Source organism: Danio rerio, chromosome 8, assembly GCF_052040795.2.
Source record: "Danio rerio strain M-AB ecotype USA chromosome 8, GRCz13ab, whole genome shotgun sequence".
NCBI classification, from domain to species: Eukaryota; Metazoa; Chordata; class Actinopteri; order Cypriniformes; family Danionidae; genus Danio; species Danio rerio.
Genome location: NC_141028.1, coordinates 33,148,740 through 33,166,016, shown reverse-complemented (window position 1 = coordinate 33,166,016; position 17,277 = coordinate 33,148,740). Strand labels below are relative to the sequence as shown.

General features: G+C 36.1%; 1 protein-coding gene across 7 annotated transcripts; it reads right to left on the bottom strand.

Moving 5' to 3' along the window:
- Positions 1-73: 73 nt before the first annotated feature.
- Positions 74-16,880, bottom strand: odf2b (outer dense fiber of sperm tails 2b). 7 transcript variants are annotated; one of them, XR_015497023.1, is made up of 19 exons: positions 16,810-16,880; positions 16,448-16,614; positions 16,252-16,353; positions 15,505-15,669; positions 14,726-14,913; positions 14,509-14,638; positions 14,303-14,434; positions 14,121-14,195; positions 13,175-13,246; positions 12,902-13,018; positions 12,641-12,820; positions 11,453-11,562; positions 9,048-9,183; positions 8,844-8,954; positions 6,402-6,665; positions 6,198-6,298; positions 3,854-4,016; positions 3,367-3,751; positions 74-1,985 (listed from the first exon to the last, which is right to left on the bottom strand). XR_015497023.1 is itself a non-coding variant. In XM_087263229.1 (19 exons), the coding sequence occupies exons 2-19, from the start codon at positions 16,541-16,543 to the stop codon at positions 558-560; spliced, it is 2,433 nt and encodes an 810-aa protein (XP_087119355.1). In that variant the 5' UTR covers positions 16,544-16,614; positions 16,810-16,880; the 3' UTR covers positions 74-557. The 7 variants fall into 7 exon arrangements, 5 of the variants coding, with proteins under 5 accessions (XP_087119355.1, XP_087119357.1, XP_087119356.1 ...); XM_087263229.1 differs by having other exon boundaries at positions 74-722; positions 3,626-3,751; XM_087263231.1 differs by having other exon boundaries at positions 74-722; positions 3,626-3,751; positions 11,453-11,559.
- Between the last annotated feature and the right edge of the window lie 397 nt (positions 16,881-17,277).

Sequence of the window (17,277 nt, the reverse complement as noted above, 5' to 3'; positions counted from 1 at the left end):
TTATAAATATTTTTGGAGGAATAACGTGACTGTTAAGTTCATTGTGATTTGAATAAAGATGTACATTGGAGAGTTGTCGCAATGATGTTTTATTAAAAAGTTAACAAAACAAATTCAAGTACATTATCGGTAAAAAGAACTGCATCATGAAAAAAGATTGACTTTTATTTTTCCTCATGTTATTCCATAACTTTTCTAACCTTATTTCCAGTGGACAGATATAAAATGAGAGCGCTTTTACATTTTGTCTCTCTGCATTAGTCATTTTTTGTTTAGTAAAGTTATCGTAAAAAATGTGATGCCATTTCTTTCCAAATCCAAATTTAAAATCACAGTGTTCTTATTTTCCACAATACCCATGTTTTAACTTGGAATAACCTTGATTTTTCAGTCACAACAAATAAATAAAGACCTTTATAAAATGAAACAAATATTACAATTTTACTGAAACACATGCGTAGTGAATCCACAGGATTTTTCCCCAGAGACAAAAAAAAATCATCGGCATTTCGGCATGACATGAGGATTAGTAAATGACAGACTTAACATTTGATAAATCAGATGTGTGGATTGAGTGCGCTGGTCAGCGAGGAGTCTCCAAACACATCAGCGTATGAAGCTTTAAGGTAGTTGACGTAGTTCTGCAGGCTGCGGTTTGAGCTGTTCACCTGCTCCAGCTGATTCTTCATGTCTTGAAGTTTACACTGAAATCTCTTCTCCATCTGAAAAAGGAAATGCAAACCATTTCTAAGAGAGTTTCATTTAAAGAGACACACAAATTCCCTTCATCATTTACTCGCACAAATCTAAAATGTCCTCTGTTTCATCACAGAGAGTTTTGCAGATGTATATCTGCTTAAATATTTTAATTGCATTTCTTTAGCAAGTGTTTGCCTTCCTGCTTTCATGTAGGTCAATGTAAATTGCACTGTACTGTAGGCAATGAAGTGCTTTAAATAAATGTGTAGATGTAACTGTAATAAATGTGTCTAATAGACTTCTATTGTTGGTATGTTTCTGTGCAACCCCTTTAAAAATAAAACTAACTTTTTCTGCACATGCACACACATACATATAACTTCATCCAGATTGACCGTGCTGGATCATTTTGCTGCGTTGAGCCTTGATAAAAAGAAGAGAGTAAGCCAAAGGCAAGATGTGTATCTCTTATTTACATGTGATCTTATATTATTTTGCCGTTATGGGATTACCGTACCAATGTCAATGGTGGGGAAGTGTTGTCTCTTAATTGACAAGATATCTTGTCAATGTCAGGGAATGGGTTAACAAAGTACAACTGTTTTCAAGATGGTAATACTCTACTTTAACAAAAAAAAATTCCCCGGAGCTCCACTGGGAAGGAAATATAAAGCGTTTTTCTACTACATTCAGTGTGGTGCAGTGCAGTCTTGAGGGTTTTTTCACTGCTTTGCTTTCTGTACCTGGTACTTTTTTAGTACCACCTCAGGTAAGGTTCCAAGTAGCACTTAAAAAAAAACTTGACATATACACATTGCTGATTGGGCCATTTCAAGCTGTATTAAACTGCAATGAAAATGAAAAACCGTAGTGAGCCAAGCTGTGCAGAACTTTAAAGTAGCACACAGTCTATAGAGCAGGGGTTCTCAAACTCCTGCAAAGTTTAGTTCCAACCCCAGACACACATCAGACACACCTGGGCTAGCTAATCAAGCTCTCATGCAGCGGACTCTAGAGTTTAAGCATAATTGAGCAAAATTCTGTCGTACAGCGCTGAGTAAAGGAACGGGGTTAAACAAGATGATTAGAAATTTAAAAAAGCGAGCGATTGATCCATGTTTTGAATTTCTGTCCAGAGACGTCATGGTTTGATCTTTGATTGGTCTCATGCAGTCACGTGATGCCTCTTCACAGGTCAGAGTTCACCAAGCTTGAACTTTACAACGCAGCAAACTGTAAAACTTGACACTAGAGCTCGCGTTTCCGGTCTCCGAGCTTGATTAAGCCTAGTTCACACTACAGGATTTTAAACATCAGCAGATCGCTGTGCCGTTCACACTTCATGACCTGACTTTGTGTCTTTTGATCTCTGTGGTGGTCACACTACGCAACACTCTGTGAACGATCCACAAGAGGGGGGTCACACACTACATGATCTGACAACAACTCATTCCCCATCAGCTCATTCAAGCTACCAAACCACAGCCAATGAAATTTTGAGGGAGGAGTCGTCAGAAAAAGCTGAACACTATTGGCTGCTTGTGTGCTGATGACATCACTGACAGCGTTTTAAGCTTTGGAGAAAGCATTTAAAAACATCGTCAAATCAGCTGATTTATCAGCGGATTAATCACTCATCTGCAAGCTTCCAGTGGATAGATACACAGAGAGTTTTTAATTTAACTCTTTGAAATAAAACTAACATATTTATAACACCCTGCTGTTTTCTAACTATCAGTGTATTTCTTTCTGACATTGTTATTTTTTTTTTTATTACAAAACACTAAAGAACTGAGCATTTCTGCCTTAAATTACCATATTGGTCAAAATGACTGCATGCATGTCTGATACTTTTCGCTGTGACTTTAAATATGTGTGCATTTTCTTGCCTAGCAACTTCCTGCTAACATAAAACTTTCTGATGGCAAAAACATCAATTTACTTTAGATATCTTTCAAAACAGCATAGTCTGTGCTGTGAAATAGCTCCTGTTTGAGAGTGAAAATGAAAGCCAAGACCTTTAAGTGTTTTAGTATCTTAACTACATATTTATAGGCTGTATTACCAAAAAAAAAGATTATATTTTTAGGGTAATGGTGTCATTAAATATGATGCCAGACATTCAAAGCTTAATTTTAATATCTCAATAATAGCTTTGAATGTAAATATGTTGTGACAGTATGGCGTTTTATATGAGAACGGTCAGAATGAGCAGTATGGTAATTCTAATAGTTACAGAATTCTAGTTTCACTGTTAATATAGCCTACTCTCATGTCTGTGCTAACGCAGAATGAAGCGAGTGCACCGATGCCCATTCTGACCAATCACAGAGGTTTCTGCTGAGCTCCTGAACACACAGGCACGCGGCTCATGCTGATATGCTCTCTCATTGGCTGCAGCTCGTCACTACATCTGACCACACGTGGGGTTGAGTCGGCCGACTGCTCTGGAATATTTAGCATGCTGAATGTTGGATTTCCGTCTGCGAGGTGTCGGCAACGCGTCAGCGAGCCTCGTTGATGCGTTGTTCAGTAGTTCACACATGCCGAGCGCCGAGCACCCGCAGATTTCTTCCCGATCACAGCCCGATCTGTCGGCGAGCTCGTTAACTTCCAAATCGGACTCAAATCAGGCTTAAAATCCTTTAGTGTGAACTAGGCATTAGCTAGCCCAGGTGTGTCTGATTGGGTTATAACTAAACTTAACAGGACACCGGCTGTCCAGGACTGAGTTTGGGTACCCCTGAATAAAGGGGGAAAAATAATATGTACTCAATGGCAACAAGTTGCCCATTCTCAAGTTCAGAATACCTTCTTTTGTGTACAACAGAAGAAAATAAAACAGGTTTGAAAATGACAGTTTTCTGTTTTGGGTGAGCTATTCCTGTCATCTTTTCGTCAAGTGTCTTCATCATAGAATACTTGCATCATCTTTGCTGCGGCGTGTTTGACTCAGCTCATTTTTGGCCAGGCTCAGTTGGCTCTCCAGTTCCAGCATTCTGGACTGAGTGGATCGCTCTTTAGAAATCAGCCGCTCCAGACTCTGCTCCCCCTGTCCACAAACATCAAACACTGCAGTTGAAGAGTTCTGCTGTCTGACGAGGCATGTGAAGACTGACAGACTGTCGTGTGTGTGTGTATGTATATATATGACCTGTCTCTGTGCCTCCACTCTGCTCTGCTCCAGCTGTCTGAACAGACACTCACACTCGCGGCTCTTCTCCTCCAGATGCTGCTGGCAGCTCTTGATGGTCTCTTCACGCTTAGAGACCAGCTGAAGAAGATCCTTGTTCTGAGCACTCGTGTCCTCCATCTTCCTGAGTAGCAACAACAAGAAGTGAAGTTTCAGAAACTAATTTCGAGGAACATGTGATTCGATTGAGCACGACTGGCTGCTCATCTGTAATCAGTAATAATCCAATCAGAGTGAGGCAGGCTTACTATAATTGGATAGTTTTCCCCCTACTGCTCTATCTTCATTTTGGAAGAAACCTTCCTTCCACCCCAACTCCTTTTCCACCCTTTTCTAAGGGGAAGCTCTCGAGACCTACCTGATCTCAGATCCCCTAATGCTTTTTGACCGGGCGGTCAAAATTCATATGCAAAACTGGAATATCGCATAAGATGTGCGAATAAATCAGCATTTCCATCCAATGAGACAAAGCGAACAAAATAGTTCCTGAATAACTGCCACCAAATATCAACAGTAAAAACAAAAATTTACTGCGGTAGGAGAAGCTGCGTGAATCTTTTCTTTATTTAATAAATTACTTGTGCCTCAGAAGACGATGCCAACAAGCAATGAACACGTGGTGACGTTTAAAGGCGTGATACACAGAGCATAGCGTCTTTTGATTCTGGAGGTAATTAATAATATAATAACACTAATACTGAAAGGGTTACTGTGTTTTAGAATGATTAAAACAACATTTCAGTTTTACAATGTGCTCGGCCTGCTGGAATGTCCATTTGCACACATTTTCATCATCACATGATCATATAACAAATCACATGACTTTTTAATGCGCATACTGAAATTTGTTCGCTAAAAGTGTTTCCATAGCAATTTATGCACATCTTTTTTTCATCGAAAAAAGTTTATCCAACTCAGTTATGCGCACATGTTTTTGGTGTTTCCATCAACTGTTTTTTTTATACTTTCATAAAAGTAGGTGGTTGGAAACGTAGCTATAGTTATTTGGCACAGAACAAGTTAAAGTCCACATGAACAGGAAGCTGTGATCGTTTTTTCCCATATTGTGACAGTTCCTAGAGAAACAAAATATTAAATGATAAAACAGTGGACGTGACTTGTTTTTTCTTCTCTGAGCTGATTGGATGTAGTAAAGTGGGTCTTTTATTCAAAAAGATTGGGTAAAGGGTTTTGGAAGAGTTATTGCAACCTAACAGACACCTCCTGCTCACCATTTTTGTTCGTTGTCAAAACTGACAGTTGGAGGGCATGGTCAAGTATGTTATACACGTCCAATACTTTAGACAGGCGTAATCAGTGAATTTAACTGAAAACAAACAAGAAATGCATTTTGAGATTTTAATCTTAGATTACAAGAGAAACTTTTCTTTTTTCTTCTTGATGACTGTGACGACCCCAGGATATCAGTTTGGATGTGGCAGATCGTGATTAGGTGCCTGGTTGCTCTCCAATTGGTTTAAAGCATATAAATAAGAGTGTTGTGCTAGCTTCGGAAGGACTGTGTAGCTATTTGGACATCCTCGTGTCGAGACCTTCTCTTTCATTCTGTAACCTTATGGTTTCGTTTTGCATTATTTATATTATGTAGTTAAAGTTAGTTGTGATTATATCTTAAGTTCTTATTCTTCTATATCTATCCCTAGACATTTGTTTGTTCCTTGATTTGTTGTTCTATTAGTTTTATGTATAATAAATAAGTTGCATATAGATTCTTTTGTTGTTTGAGCTCTTTGATGTTGCGACTCAAATGAGGGGGTCTTAACAATGACATGCACAGATGAATTGTTCAACCACCGAACTGGCAATGTAGGCTAACCAAATCAATATGGTTAGTTTTGGCTGCATTTGTACTTTAATATTAAGACATATTTGATTTCAATTTCACAAGGCCTTTTTAATATGATACATTTTATATTGTGATTATACCATCAGTATATTTTGGATATTTTTTTTATATTATTATTATTATATTTTATATATTTTATTTACATTTTTTAAATATTATTATTATTATATTTTATATATTTTATTTACATTTTTTAAATATTATTATTATTATATTTTATATATTTTATTAAAGCAAAATATAAAGCAATAAGTACACTTTGGTTTATCTTATAAATAAATATAAACCGTTATTAATAATATTTATGAATTTAGTTTTAAAATGTTATGCATGTTGCATAGTAGACCAAAATATCAATATACTTGGTTTACTTTTTAAAAGAGAGAATGAAATTTTACTGTATAAAACAAAACAATAATATGCAAATGTGCAACAGACCTTTCAATGCTTTCCGTTGAGCGTTTCAGCTGCATATTTTCTTCAAGCAGAAATAAGTTCTTCTCCTGGAGTGACTCTATTTTACTACTCTGCTGCTCCACCTACAACCAAACAGGAAATTAATAAACCCAAGTGAGCTGGCTCAATCATACATCTGAAGGTAGAAATCTTAAACCAACAAAAGTGGTCTTCATAACCCCTCACTTTTGTCCTGAGTTCAGCCAGAGCGCAGCTGTGTTCAGTGTTTCTCCTGTCCTGGATAATCCGGTTCTCTTTGGTCTCTCTGAGCTCATCCTCCAGGAGCTTTAGAGCTTCGCGCAGCTTCTCCATCTCTTTCATCCGGGCCTGGAGCTGCTTGCGGCCATGCTCCATCTCTCTGTCCACCTCCACACGCTCGCTTTCTGCCGCCTCCTCCATCATCTCCAGTCTCAGCCTCCATTGCTCAGACTCCAGATGCGTCTTCTGCAACTAACATTTAAAGGGTTGTGATTACTATTAAATTTAGATTGACTGAAATGAGCAGGTGATGTTTGTGGTACAGGTGAATGCAAGAGTGTTTGAGTGTTTCCCTGTGTTGGGTTGCAACTGGAAGGGCATCCACTGAGTAAAACATATTAGCATAAGTTGGTGGTTCATTCCGCTGTGGCGACCCCAGATTAATAAAGGGGCTAAGCAGAAAAGAAAATAAATGAATGAAATGAAATCAGATTATTATTTGACGTCAATGTAGAAGAGCTGAAATCTGACAACATTAAACAATACTAATGACTCGTAATGAAAATAATGAAACTGTTTCTTCTCCTCAGTGTCAGTATATTGAGCATGCATGTATTGATGCTTGCATGACTTCCTCTTGAAACAAAGTACAGATGCAGGTAATAAAAATTGTAAATGTGCACCCTATACTGACACTGAAGAGAAGAAACTGTTGAATTTAGCCCTTCTTTTTTTATTTATGCATGCACAAAGTATTCCGGTAGCTTGGTAATGTTCTTAATGAACCACTCACGATATATAGTCTCTTTCGAGGATGTTTTTTGGTATTTATTTTGAGTCTGGACCATGCTTTTTATAATACGCTCTCTTATGTGATCTCAAATTTCCTAATTTGTATTCAGAAGATGCTCCAAGGCCTCTGAGTTTTGGAACAACATGAGGGTTAGGAATGAACAATTTTCATTCATGAATTTTAATGTAGGCATCATCGATTACGTGATGGTGACTTTATACAGATTTTAACCGTTTAACTACATTTTAAACACAAAATTGTCTTTTTTTCTAATTTCCAATAAAAATAGTTCCAAACATCTTTGAACAGCACTGCACTTTTGTGTTCCTGAATGAATCTGTGTTTAAATGAAGCAAGTAACAAATGATAATCCTTTTAAAAATTCTATTTATGGGCAGATCCATTCATAAAAAAGCTATTTTGCTTAATTTCTAAATAATTATTTTTTATTTGAACACACTTTTTGTCATCAGTCATGCTTTTAAACACAACTATTTGCCATCTATTGAAAGTTCTGTTTACACCTGTGATTAAAGGGTTAGTTCCCCCAAAAATGAAGATTCTGTTTAAATCATTACTCACTCGCATGTCGTTCCAAATTCCTGAGATGTTTGTTCATCTTTGGAACACAAATTAAAAAATTTTAAATGAAATCCGAGAGCTCTCTGACCCTTTACACTTTTATGGTCCACAAAAGAGTTCTTTGAGCATTCTACAGCTATAGTTGTAGATCACAAAATAAGATATTTCGAAGAACTATCCCTGCAACATTTTTTTTTGTAAAACGTTAATCAAATTATTAATAAATAGAACGATTATTCAAATATATATATAAAGAGGTTTCATAAAATAATTAACATTGTGTCTGACTCCCATGAGCATGGAGGACTGCATCCCTACATCTCTGCAATGACTCAAATAACTTATTAATAATATCATCTGGAATGGCAAAGAGTCTTGCAGGACTCTCAGAGTTCATCAAGATTCTTTGGATTCATCTTCAATGCCTCCTCCTTCATCTTACCCCAGACATGCTCAATAATGTTCATTTTTGGTGACTGGGCTGGCCAGTTCTGGAGCACCTTGACCTTCTTTGCTTTCAGGAACTTTGACGTGGAGGCTGAAGTATGAGGAGCAGCACTATCCTGCTGTAGAATTTGCTCTCTCCTGTGGTTTGTAATGTAATAGGCAGCACAAATGTATTGATACCTCAGGCTGTTGATGTTGCCATCCACTCTGCAGATCTTTCGCACACCCCATACTGAATTTAACCCCAAACCAGGATTTTTCCATCAGCAAACTTGACAGATTTCTAGAAAAATCTTGGGTCCATACTGGTCTCAATAGGTCTTCAGCAGTAATTGTGATGATTGGGATTCAGTTCAGAACAGATGATTCATCAGAAAAAAATTCTCTTCTGCCACTTTTCCAAATGATCAACTAGAAGACAAGTTGTTATTTGTTGTTCTTACAACTGGGATCGACGACAAGACTTTTGTCAGATATATATACAGATAGAGATATGTATATTTGTAGAATAATTTACATGGCTCAACCAATCAGAATCAAGGACTAACCATCAGTTTTATAATATTGTTTATTGATGTCCCTCTAAAAATGCTGAAACTTGAAAGTACCTGACTTTTGTAACCTTCCACCAGACTCTCGAAGTCTTTGAGTGAGACCTTCAGCTGCTGCACCTCAGCCTGAGACAAACACAGCCTGTCCTCTGCAGCTGACAGAGTGCTCTAATGGAGAATATAAAGCAATATTAATTGACAAGAACATATAAATGACTCGTCTGCAAAAGAGGTAAGTCTTTCTCCAGACAGAGTTCTTGCCTTGAGTCTCTGGTTCTCCAGTTTGGTGGAAGTGTTTTCTGAGGTGAGGAAGTGCAGACGGTTGAGAAGACCCTCTCTCTCGGCACAGGACTTCTGCTCACAACTGCACAACTGATCACTCAACTCACTGAGACGACTGCAAAGAGACAACACTTACAATCACTGGCCATCATGAGCTCTGGAAATACCATAAATCAGTCAAACATGAAATGTTATTGGGAAATAGGGGTAGGAATCACCAGAAACCCCACAACAGGATTTTATCACAAAACTTGTGTTACGATACAATATTATTGCGAAATTTTAAATGTATTACGATAATCTACGATTAGGGTTCCCACTCTTTCATGAACAGCACATTCAAGGACTTTATTTTAATTCAAGCACATTGAATAATTCCCCCAGCATATGTAGCGCCGTGAGAGTCCTTACAGTATTTAACATTTCACCTAATATTTAGATTAAAATGTCAGAGTAATGAAGATATTTTGTATGTGTCATTTTCAAAACATCATCATTACTCTGAAATTTTAATTCGTTAGAGGTGCAGTAGGTGATTGTCTTCAGAAACATTTTTTGCTGTGCTGGTTGAAAGTCTCTTCAAAGTCCAATTGTAATGATCAAAGTAAATGATCTAAATATGTGTATGTGTATGTGTATTTATTTTTATATTCTGGGTAAGGCATAAGACTAAAACAAGTTCATTCAATTAAATAGAGTCGAGCCGACATTTCCTATAATTCCGATAAGTAGCTTAAACTGTCAGCAAATGCAGATTTTAAATATTGCGCAGCTGTAGATGTTGTTTCAAATGGGTGATATGCACAGAAGTGTTGTTCAGCCACTGAAAAATTGATGTGACTATTTCAGTTTCATAAGGTAGCTTTTACAACATCGATAATGTAGATTTTTATTTAGTTTAACAGCAAAACAGAAGTAAATAGTGCTATTCCGCCTAGCCTGCTTTACTGAGGTTATGTTGGTTTTATATTCACATTGGTTCATTTTTAAACAATAATGACCTGTGACGCGCTCCCTATATTGTTTACTGCTACTCTAAATATTTGGTCGTAAATGGCATGCAAGTATGGCTTAGTAATAGGTAACTCCTGCACGCCGCTGTCCAAGCACTAGTCGTTTTAGCTCAACACATGAAAGAGGGTTCTGCTGTCACCTTTAAGGTGTGCGTGCTCGTGTTTCAGGAGGCGTGGCTCTGGACTGTGGTTCAGAGATTTATGCTAACCAGTTAGCATTGTGCAAGATCACCCACTGCACCTTTAAATCAATACTGGTAATCTTCAAATGTGGTTTCTGAAATATTGATGAAATGTGCATTATTTTTCATAGTTTTGTACAATGTTTAAAATATAAGATTTTTTTTTTATTAAGAATTTATAATTTTTTGTTCTGTTTTTGACTGTAGCACAGTACAATTGCTGAAATAACTTTTAACGTTACACTGCAATTTACTACCATTTTTAAATTATGTCCCGATAGAAAACTTAACTGGTAACATTGGTTTTAACTAAATAGAAACAGTTTGTGTATCTCAGTTAAATTTAATTTTTGCAATTGTCATGCACAGGGTATATGCAGGAATCCTGAAGATAATATCAATACCTTTTTAAGACTTTTTAAAGATCTTCTCAGAATATTTGAAGACGTCATCGCCACTTCAACTTCTAATCAGTATCAAAACTTTAACTTAATAAACAGTTGTTAATGGAACTCCTAGGACAGCGTTTGAACAAACTTTAAGACCTTAAAAAAATGTGATTAAGACTTTTTGATACCTTTTTAAGTGCCTTAATTTTCTCATAATTAATTTATCAGCTTTTAATACTTTTTAAGATCCGGCGGACACCCTGCATGCAGATAAACTGACCAACGCTATTGAAAATCTGTCATAAAATGTTATATGCACCTTTCTGTAATGCTGCAAGAAAAAAGAAAAGAAAAAACTCTAAGTTTTTTTTTAGAGTGGTATGCTAATGGTCTAATCTGATTCGATGATCTTTGCTAAGCAAAACTAAAAGTGCTTTCCGCCAGGCTCAGAGATCAAACTATTTGCAATTAAAGTTGAGTCTTCCTTTAAACGACTTGCAAAATAAAATCGCTAAAGGTAGGTTTTATTTTTGTTATGCAGAAAAAATATGAAGAGTTTTGCTAAAATATGACTAAATCTGACTTTTCCTTGACAGCCTTTGTGAGTTTCACTTAAGAACAAACCTGTTTTTACAATGCATTTGACAGACTATTAAAATAAACTCACTGATTTGGAGACCTACTAGTCATAAATTACTCAGAGCATAATCCAGAATTCACAGTAAAAAATAATAAATTACAGACAAAGACTAGACTGAGTTTCAGTTGAGCACAAAGCAGGTTAAGAAAGAGTCCCTGACTTATTTAAGGTGGTGATCTGCAGCTCCAGCTGGCTTTTCTCTCGGCTCTGTTTGGAGAAACGCTGCTGAAGCTCCTCAGCACTGGAGAGAGCCTCTGTTAACTGAGCCTCCTGAAGAAATGACAGAGACACATTAGGCATCACAACACAAGTCTGTACTGAATGGGTCATACTGGACAAATGTGTGATTTATGTATTAAAGAAAGTATTAAATAAAAACTGTACAATGTGGGATTGAATGTCAAATTTAGGTAAAATTACACAAAGTGGAAATCAGAATTATTAGCCCCGCATGTTTATTTTTCCCTTAATTTTTTTTAAAGGAGATTTTGTTTTTCAACACATTTCTAAACATAATAGTTTAATAACTCATCTCTAATAACTGATTTATTTTATCTTTGCCATGATGACAGTAAATAATATTTTACAAGATATTTTTCAAGACACTTCTATACAGCTTAAAGTGACATTTAAAGGCTTAACTAGGTTAATTAGGGTAACTAGGAAGGTTAGGGTAATTAGGCAAGTTATTGTATAATGATGGTTTGCTCTGTAAACTATCGCTTATAGAATATATATAATATATAGCTTGAAGGGGCTAATAATTTTGACCTTAAAATTTGTAAAAAAAAAAAAAAAAATTCTTAACAGCTTTTATTCTAGCCGAAATAAAACAAATAAGACGATCACCAGAAGAAAAAATATTATCAAACATACTTGTGAACATTTCCTTGCTCTGTTAAACTGAGAAAAAAATTTTTTAGCCCTCCTGTGATTTTTATTTTTCTAAAACCATTTTGAGGTCAATATTAATAGCCCCATCAAGCTTTATATTTTTGATTGTCTACAGAACAATCTATCATTATACAATAACTTGCTTACTTCCCTAACTTACTTAATTAACCTAGTTAAGCCTTTAAACGTCACTTTAAGCTGAATACAAGAATCTTAAAATATATCAAGTAAAATATTATGTACTGCCGTCATGGCAAAGATAAAATAAATCAGTTATTAGAAATTAGATATTAAAACTATTATTTTTAGAAAAGTTTTGAAAAAAATCTATCTGTTAAACAGAAATTATGGGAAAAAATAAAAAAGAATAAAAATTTAACAGGAGAACTAATAATTCTGACTTCTGGTTTTTGTCTTTGGTAGGATATCCAAATCTTTTTCTTTTCTACATTACCTTTTCCAGGAGCTGTGCAGAAAGCTGTGCAGCAGTATTCACACTTTTCTCTGCCTGTTTTCTGTGTTCCTCCAAGACCTGTTTGTGGACGTCTCCTTCACAGTGCTGCTTCAACTCTCTCATCTGCTCCAGCAGGCCTTGAACCTCATCCTGCTGATGCTGCAGTGTCTCTTCCAGTCTCTGTGTCGCAGGACATGTTTACAGTCTCACTTTACTGTGTCAAACAAAAACCGAGAACAAAGTATAAATTTGTTGGCTTACTTGGATCTGAGCCTCCTGACGTTTATTTTCAGCTTCCTTCTTAAGCAGATTGTTCTGCAAGCGACTGCGGGTTGATTCAAGAACCTTGGACAGCTCTCCTGTGGCTTTCATATGCTCCTGTCATGAAACAATGTCTTTTAAATATTTTTCAGATTTTAAAGTACTCATCGCAGAAGAAAATTAGATGCAAATCCACAATATTGAAGTATTGAAGGTATTAAGTAATGCTGTAGAAGAATGCTACACAAATGCATAAAGAAAAATTACTGTTACCTTTTCAGTTTCCAAATTCTCAGCCATCTGATTGGCCTCTCTTTCTCTCCTGCTAAGTTTAGTCTCAAGTTTCTACAACAGAAATGATATTTATTAGTAATAGTAAACAACAAGTCTAGCTTGAGAGAAAGGAAACAGCTTTGCATTCAATAATTAACTACCATTTGGAATTTTGAGGTTGGTAAGATTCTTGGAGTTTTAACTAAATTCTGCCTTATATGGACCACTGCAACATTTATTTGATCTAAAACACAGTAAAACAATATTATGTATTTTTATTAGAACTTAAAATTGTTTATGTTTTATATTAAACACATTTCAAAATCTTTTTTTCTGTGATTTCAAAGCTGAATTTCAATAGTTGCTACTGTTCTGTTTTTGTTTTTTACTGGCAATGTTAAAAATAGCTGCGTTGATTTAAAGGAATATTTCACTCAACATTTTTAATTCTGCCAAATTTTTCTCACTCTTCACTTGTTCAAAACTTATTTGAGTTTCTTTCTTCTGTTAAACAAAAAAGAAGGAATTTTGCGAAATGCTGATAGGTAGCACTATTGACCATCAAAATAATTAATAATGTAACCTTGGAAGTCGATGGGTGCTAGCAATCAGCATTATTTAAAATATCTTTTTTGTGTGTTCAATGGAAAATGAAACTCAGAAGAATTTAAAACCAGAAGCGGTTTAAATTATGCTGTAATTTTGATTTTTGGGTGAACTATCTCTTCAAATAGAACTATTTTGTAACATTAACCCGGGCGGCGTATAGTTTAGTGTAGTATGAAAGTATTCATTTATTTTTTTTAAAAAAACTTAAATGACCACAAACTTTCGAACAGCAGTTTTGCGTATCAAGCTCACAACATTGTTATATTAATAACACCACAAACCAATATACAATTTTTGTAACACTACCACAACAACAAAAAATATATACACAACACACCCTTCTCTCAGCTTCAGAATCTGCTAGCTTCCTCATTAGAATCTCTCTCTCATCAGTCATCTTCAAAGCATCTGTCTGTGATAAAAATAAAAAAACAACAACAGAAAAAAACAATGGATTTCTGCAGTACAATAGAACTAAATTAAAATTAAATGTATAATAAATTAAGTTTACAATAGTACCTCACGCCCATGCTGCTCCCTCAAAAGGCGTCTGAGAGTTCGGTTTGTCTCCACAAATTTGTCCAACTTCTGTTCAAGTAGCTCATGTTGACGGCCCAGCTGATCCGAGTTTACCTTTGACTGTTTTTTCTCCTGAATACACAAATCACATGTGTTTTATTTACGTGAAAAAATATCACTGTAAGACACTGCAGTTTGCAATCTACCTTTTTGAGTTTGCCCACAGATTCCTTCAGAAGCACCACTTGTTTGGCTGCGGCCTGACCATCAATTTCAGCTTCCACCAGTTTCCTCAGCAGAGTTTCTAGCTCCTGGTGCAGTGGTCCTGCATCTGATCTGTCCACATCAACCACACAATTAAAAAATCCAGTATATAAAAAAAACTGAAAATAAATATGTCAAAAATATATTAAAGTACAGTACCTGATTTCTCCAGGTTCACCCTGTGTCCCGTCTGCAGAGCTACGCAGATCTGTGTTTTCACGTTTTGACCTCCTCAAGCTTTTACTAGCTTCCTCAAGTCTTTCCTCATGCTGGTCAATCAAATGCTGACAGGCACTCAGCTGCTGTGACTGGTGCTTCAGGTGCTCCTCTGCTTGCCGTAATTTCACCTGTAGAGTCAAATCAATTATAAAATCTTTCTTATTGTCATGCAGGACTTAACATTAAGGACTGCCCGATGGCTCAGCACCAGTGTAAAAGACCATTCACGTGCAAGATGTTAAATTCAGTATTAGCATGCACACAACATATAAGGTCAAGTCTTAGACACCATGCAAACATTTGGTATTGAAGGGATAGTTCACTCAAAAATTAAAAAAATTGTATGTTGAACACAGAAGAAGACATTTTAAAGAATGTTAGAAACCTGTAACCATTGACTTCCATATTAATAGTTTTTCCTATTAAGGAAGACAATGGTATCTGGTTTTCAGCATTCTTCAAAATAACTTCTTTTGTGTTCAACAGAAGAAAGAAACCCAAACAGGTTTGTGAAAAGTGAAGGGAGAGCAAAAAACGACAGCATATTCAGTTTTTGGTGAACGAACTATGTTTTTGCTGTAGTATCGAAATTGATATATTGAAACTGTGTACAAGTTTTGATTACAAAATAAAATGGATCAAAAACAAATAAAACAACTATTTTGATTTTTGCACGGATTCATGCCAGGGCACAGGAATATAAAATTCCCAATCCATACCTCATTTTTTAAACAGTCAACCTCCGACATTAGGCTTTCGATTTTTCTCTCATATTTGTTGATGGCTCCTCCTGGATCCTCTTCTTCACTGGACAGGTCGGTGAGCCGGAGTGGAGGTGAGGAAGAGGAGAGTCCCGGAGTGATCTCCAAGCAGCGAGTAGACCCCTGATGGAATTTTTAAGGAATTAAAACAGTATTTCATGAAAATGCAATTGTCATTTTAAAAACAAGAAAAAAGCAGCGTGATTTTATCTGTGTGAAATTGACTGTATGGCTGTGGTTTACTAGAGAATGGGAATGTGACATAACAACACAATGCACTGTTGGACTTTTGGTCATGGAGCTGCAGTAGAAACTGAGTAGCAGTGAATGTAGGTATGTAATATTATTGTGTTTGTCTAATTCAGTGTACGAATGCACTGAAAAACTCTTGCTCTATTTATTGACATTGGTCGTTCTCAAATTTTGCAAGTGACACAATTGAAATAAAGCAAAAGTGAAAGTACATGGTAAACAGGGTGACGTAAAAAAAAAAACGAATGATGTGACATGGTTTGTCCGGCCCTCACACAGGAAAGGTTGCTGCATTAAGAGTAAAATTAAATATATTTAATTAAAAAATACAAGGGCACTTATAAATGTATGTGTTTGTGTGTGTTTAGAGATAAAATGATTTTAATAATTATTATTCATAATAAAGATTTTTATTTCACGCTGGTGAATAAAGTAAAACAGGGCTAAACAAACCTCCCATTTGTACTGTCTTCGTGTTGAGCTCTTTCCAGGAGGAACCCATGGAGCTCGGACCTTCACACTGGCAGTGGATCGCAAACTGCTCACTTTTGCCTGCTAAAAACACAGTAATGGTGATGAGTGACTTAACTGTTTCTGTAATTCAGATGATATTTATTTAAACTGGAACAAGAGGAGGATTTGGTCAAACCTGGCTCCTCTGTGGGCTCTTCTTCAGGTGAACATGCACAGATGTGGAGTCTGGGATATGAACATGAACGGGCGGAGAAGACGACCGTGTTTTCATCCCTTTACTTTAGTAAGACGGTCTTAAAACAGTTACAGGTATGTAAAAGTGTCCCAGATGTGTGTCAGAAACTTGTAAGAAAAATAAAAAAGAAGTGTTACGAAACAAGCGTCCACTTTGTCCACATTCAACGATGTTTGTAGTTCTGAGTCGTTATTTTAGTTTACGCACTGCAACCAGTTAAATCGGCATGATCGGAAATACGTTTGAAAAAGCAAGTCGTGTACATTAAATGGTAAATATGAATTTAAAAAAAATATTACAACCTCAAGTCAAGTATACAACGTTGCATCCCCCGGGTAATGTTGTTTGCACTACCCGGTAGTCTCGCACGGACAACAATAGCTGCCAATCAGAGACGCTCCTGGCACTACAAGTCCCGCCTTCGATGTACTGTTTTGGTTAATGATTGGCTATTTCGAACTTTATCGACAAAGAGCTGAGAAGTGTATGCCCAATGGACTGAAGCGTATTAGGTTGTCCTGACAACGACGCGTCGCTATGTGTGGGCATCTCGTTTGGCATTTATAATAAATAATAAACAGTAGTAACGTTATGACATTTTTGAATGACATTTGAATGAATTTCATCTAAATTATAATAACTTTAAAACTTCCTATTTTTATTTTTATAACTTCCTATTTTTATTTTTATCAGGGTTTCTGCTGGTTTCACCCAGTTAGTTAAATGTAAGACCTTTTTAACACCATTGAACGAAACTTTAGACTTATACA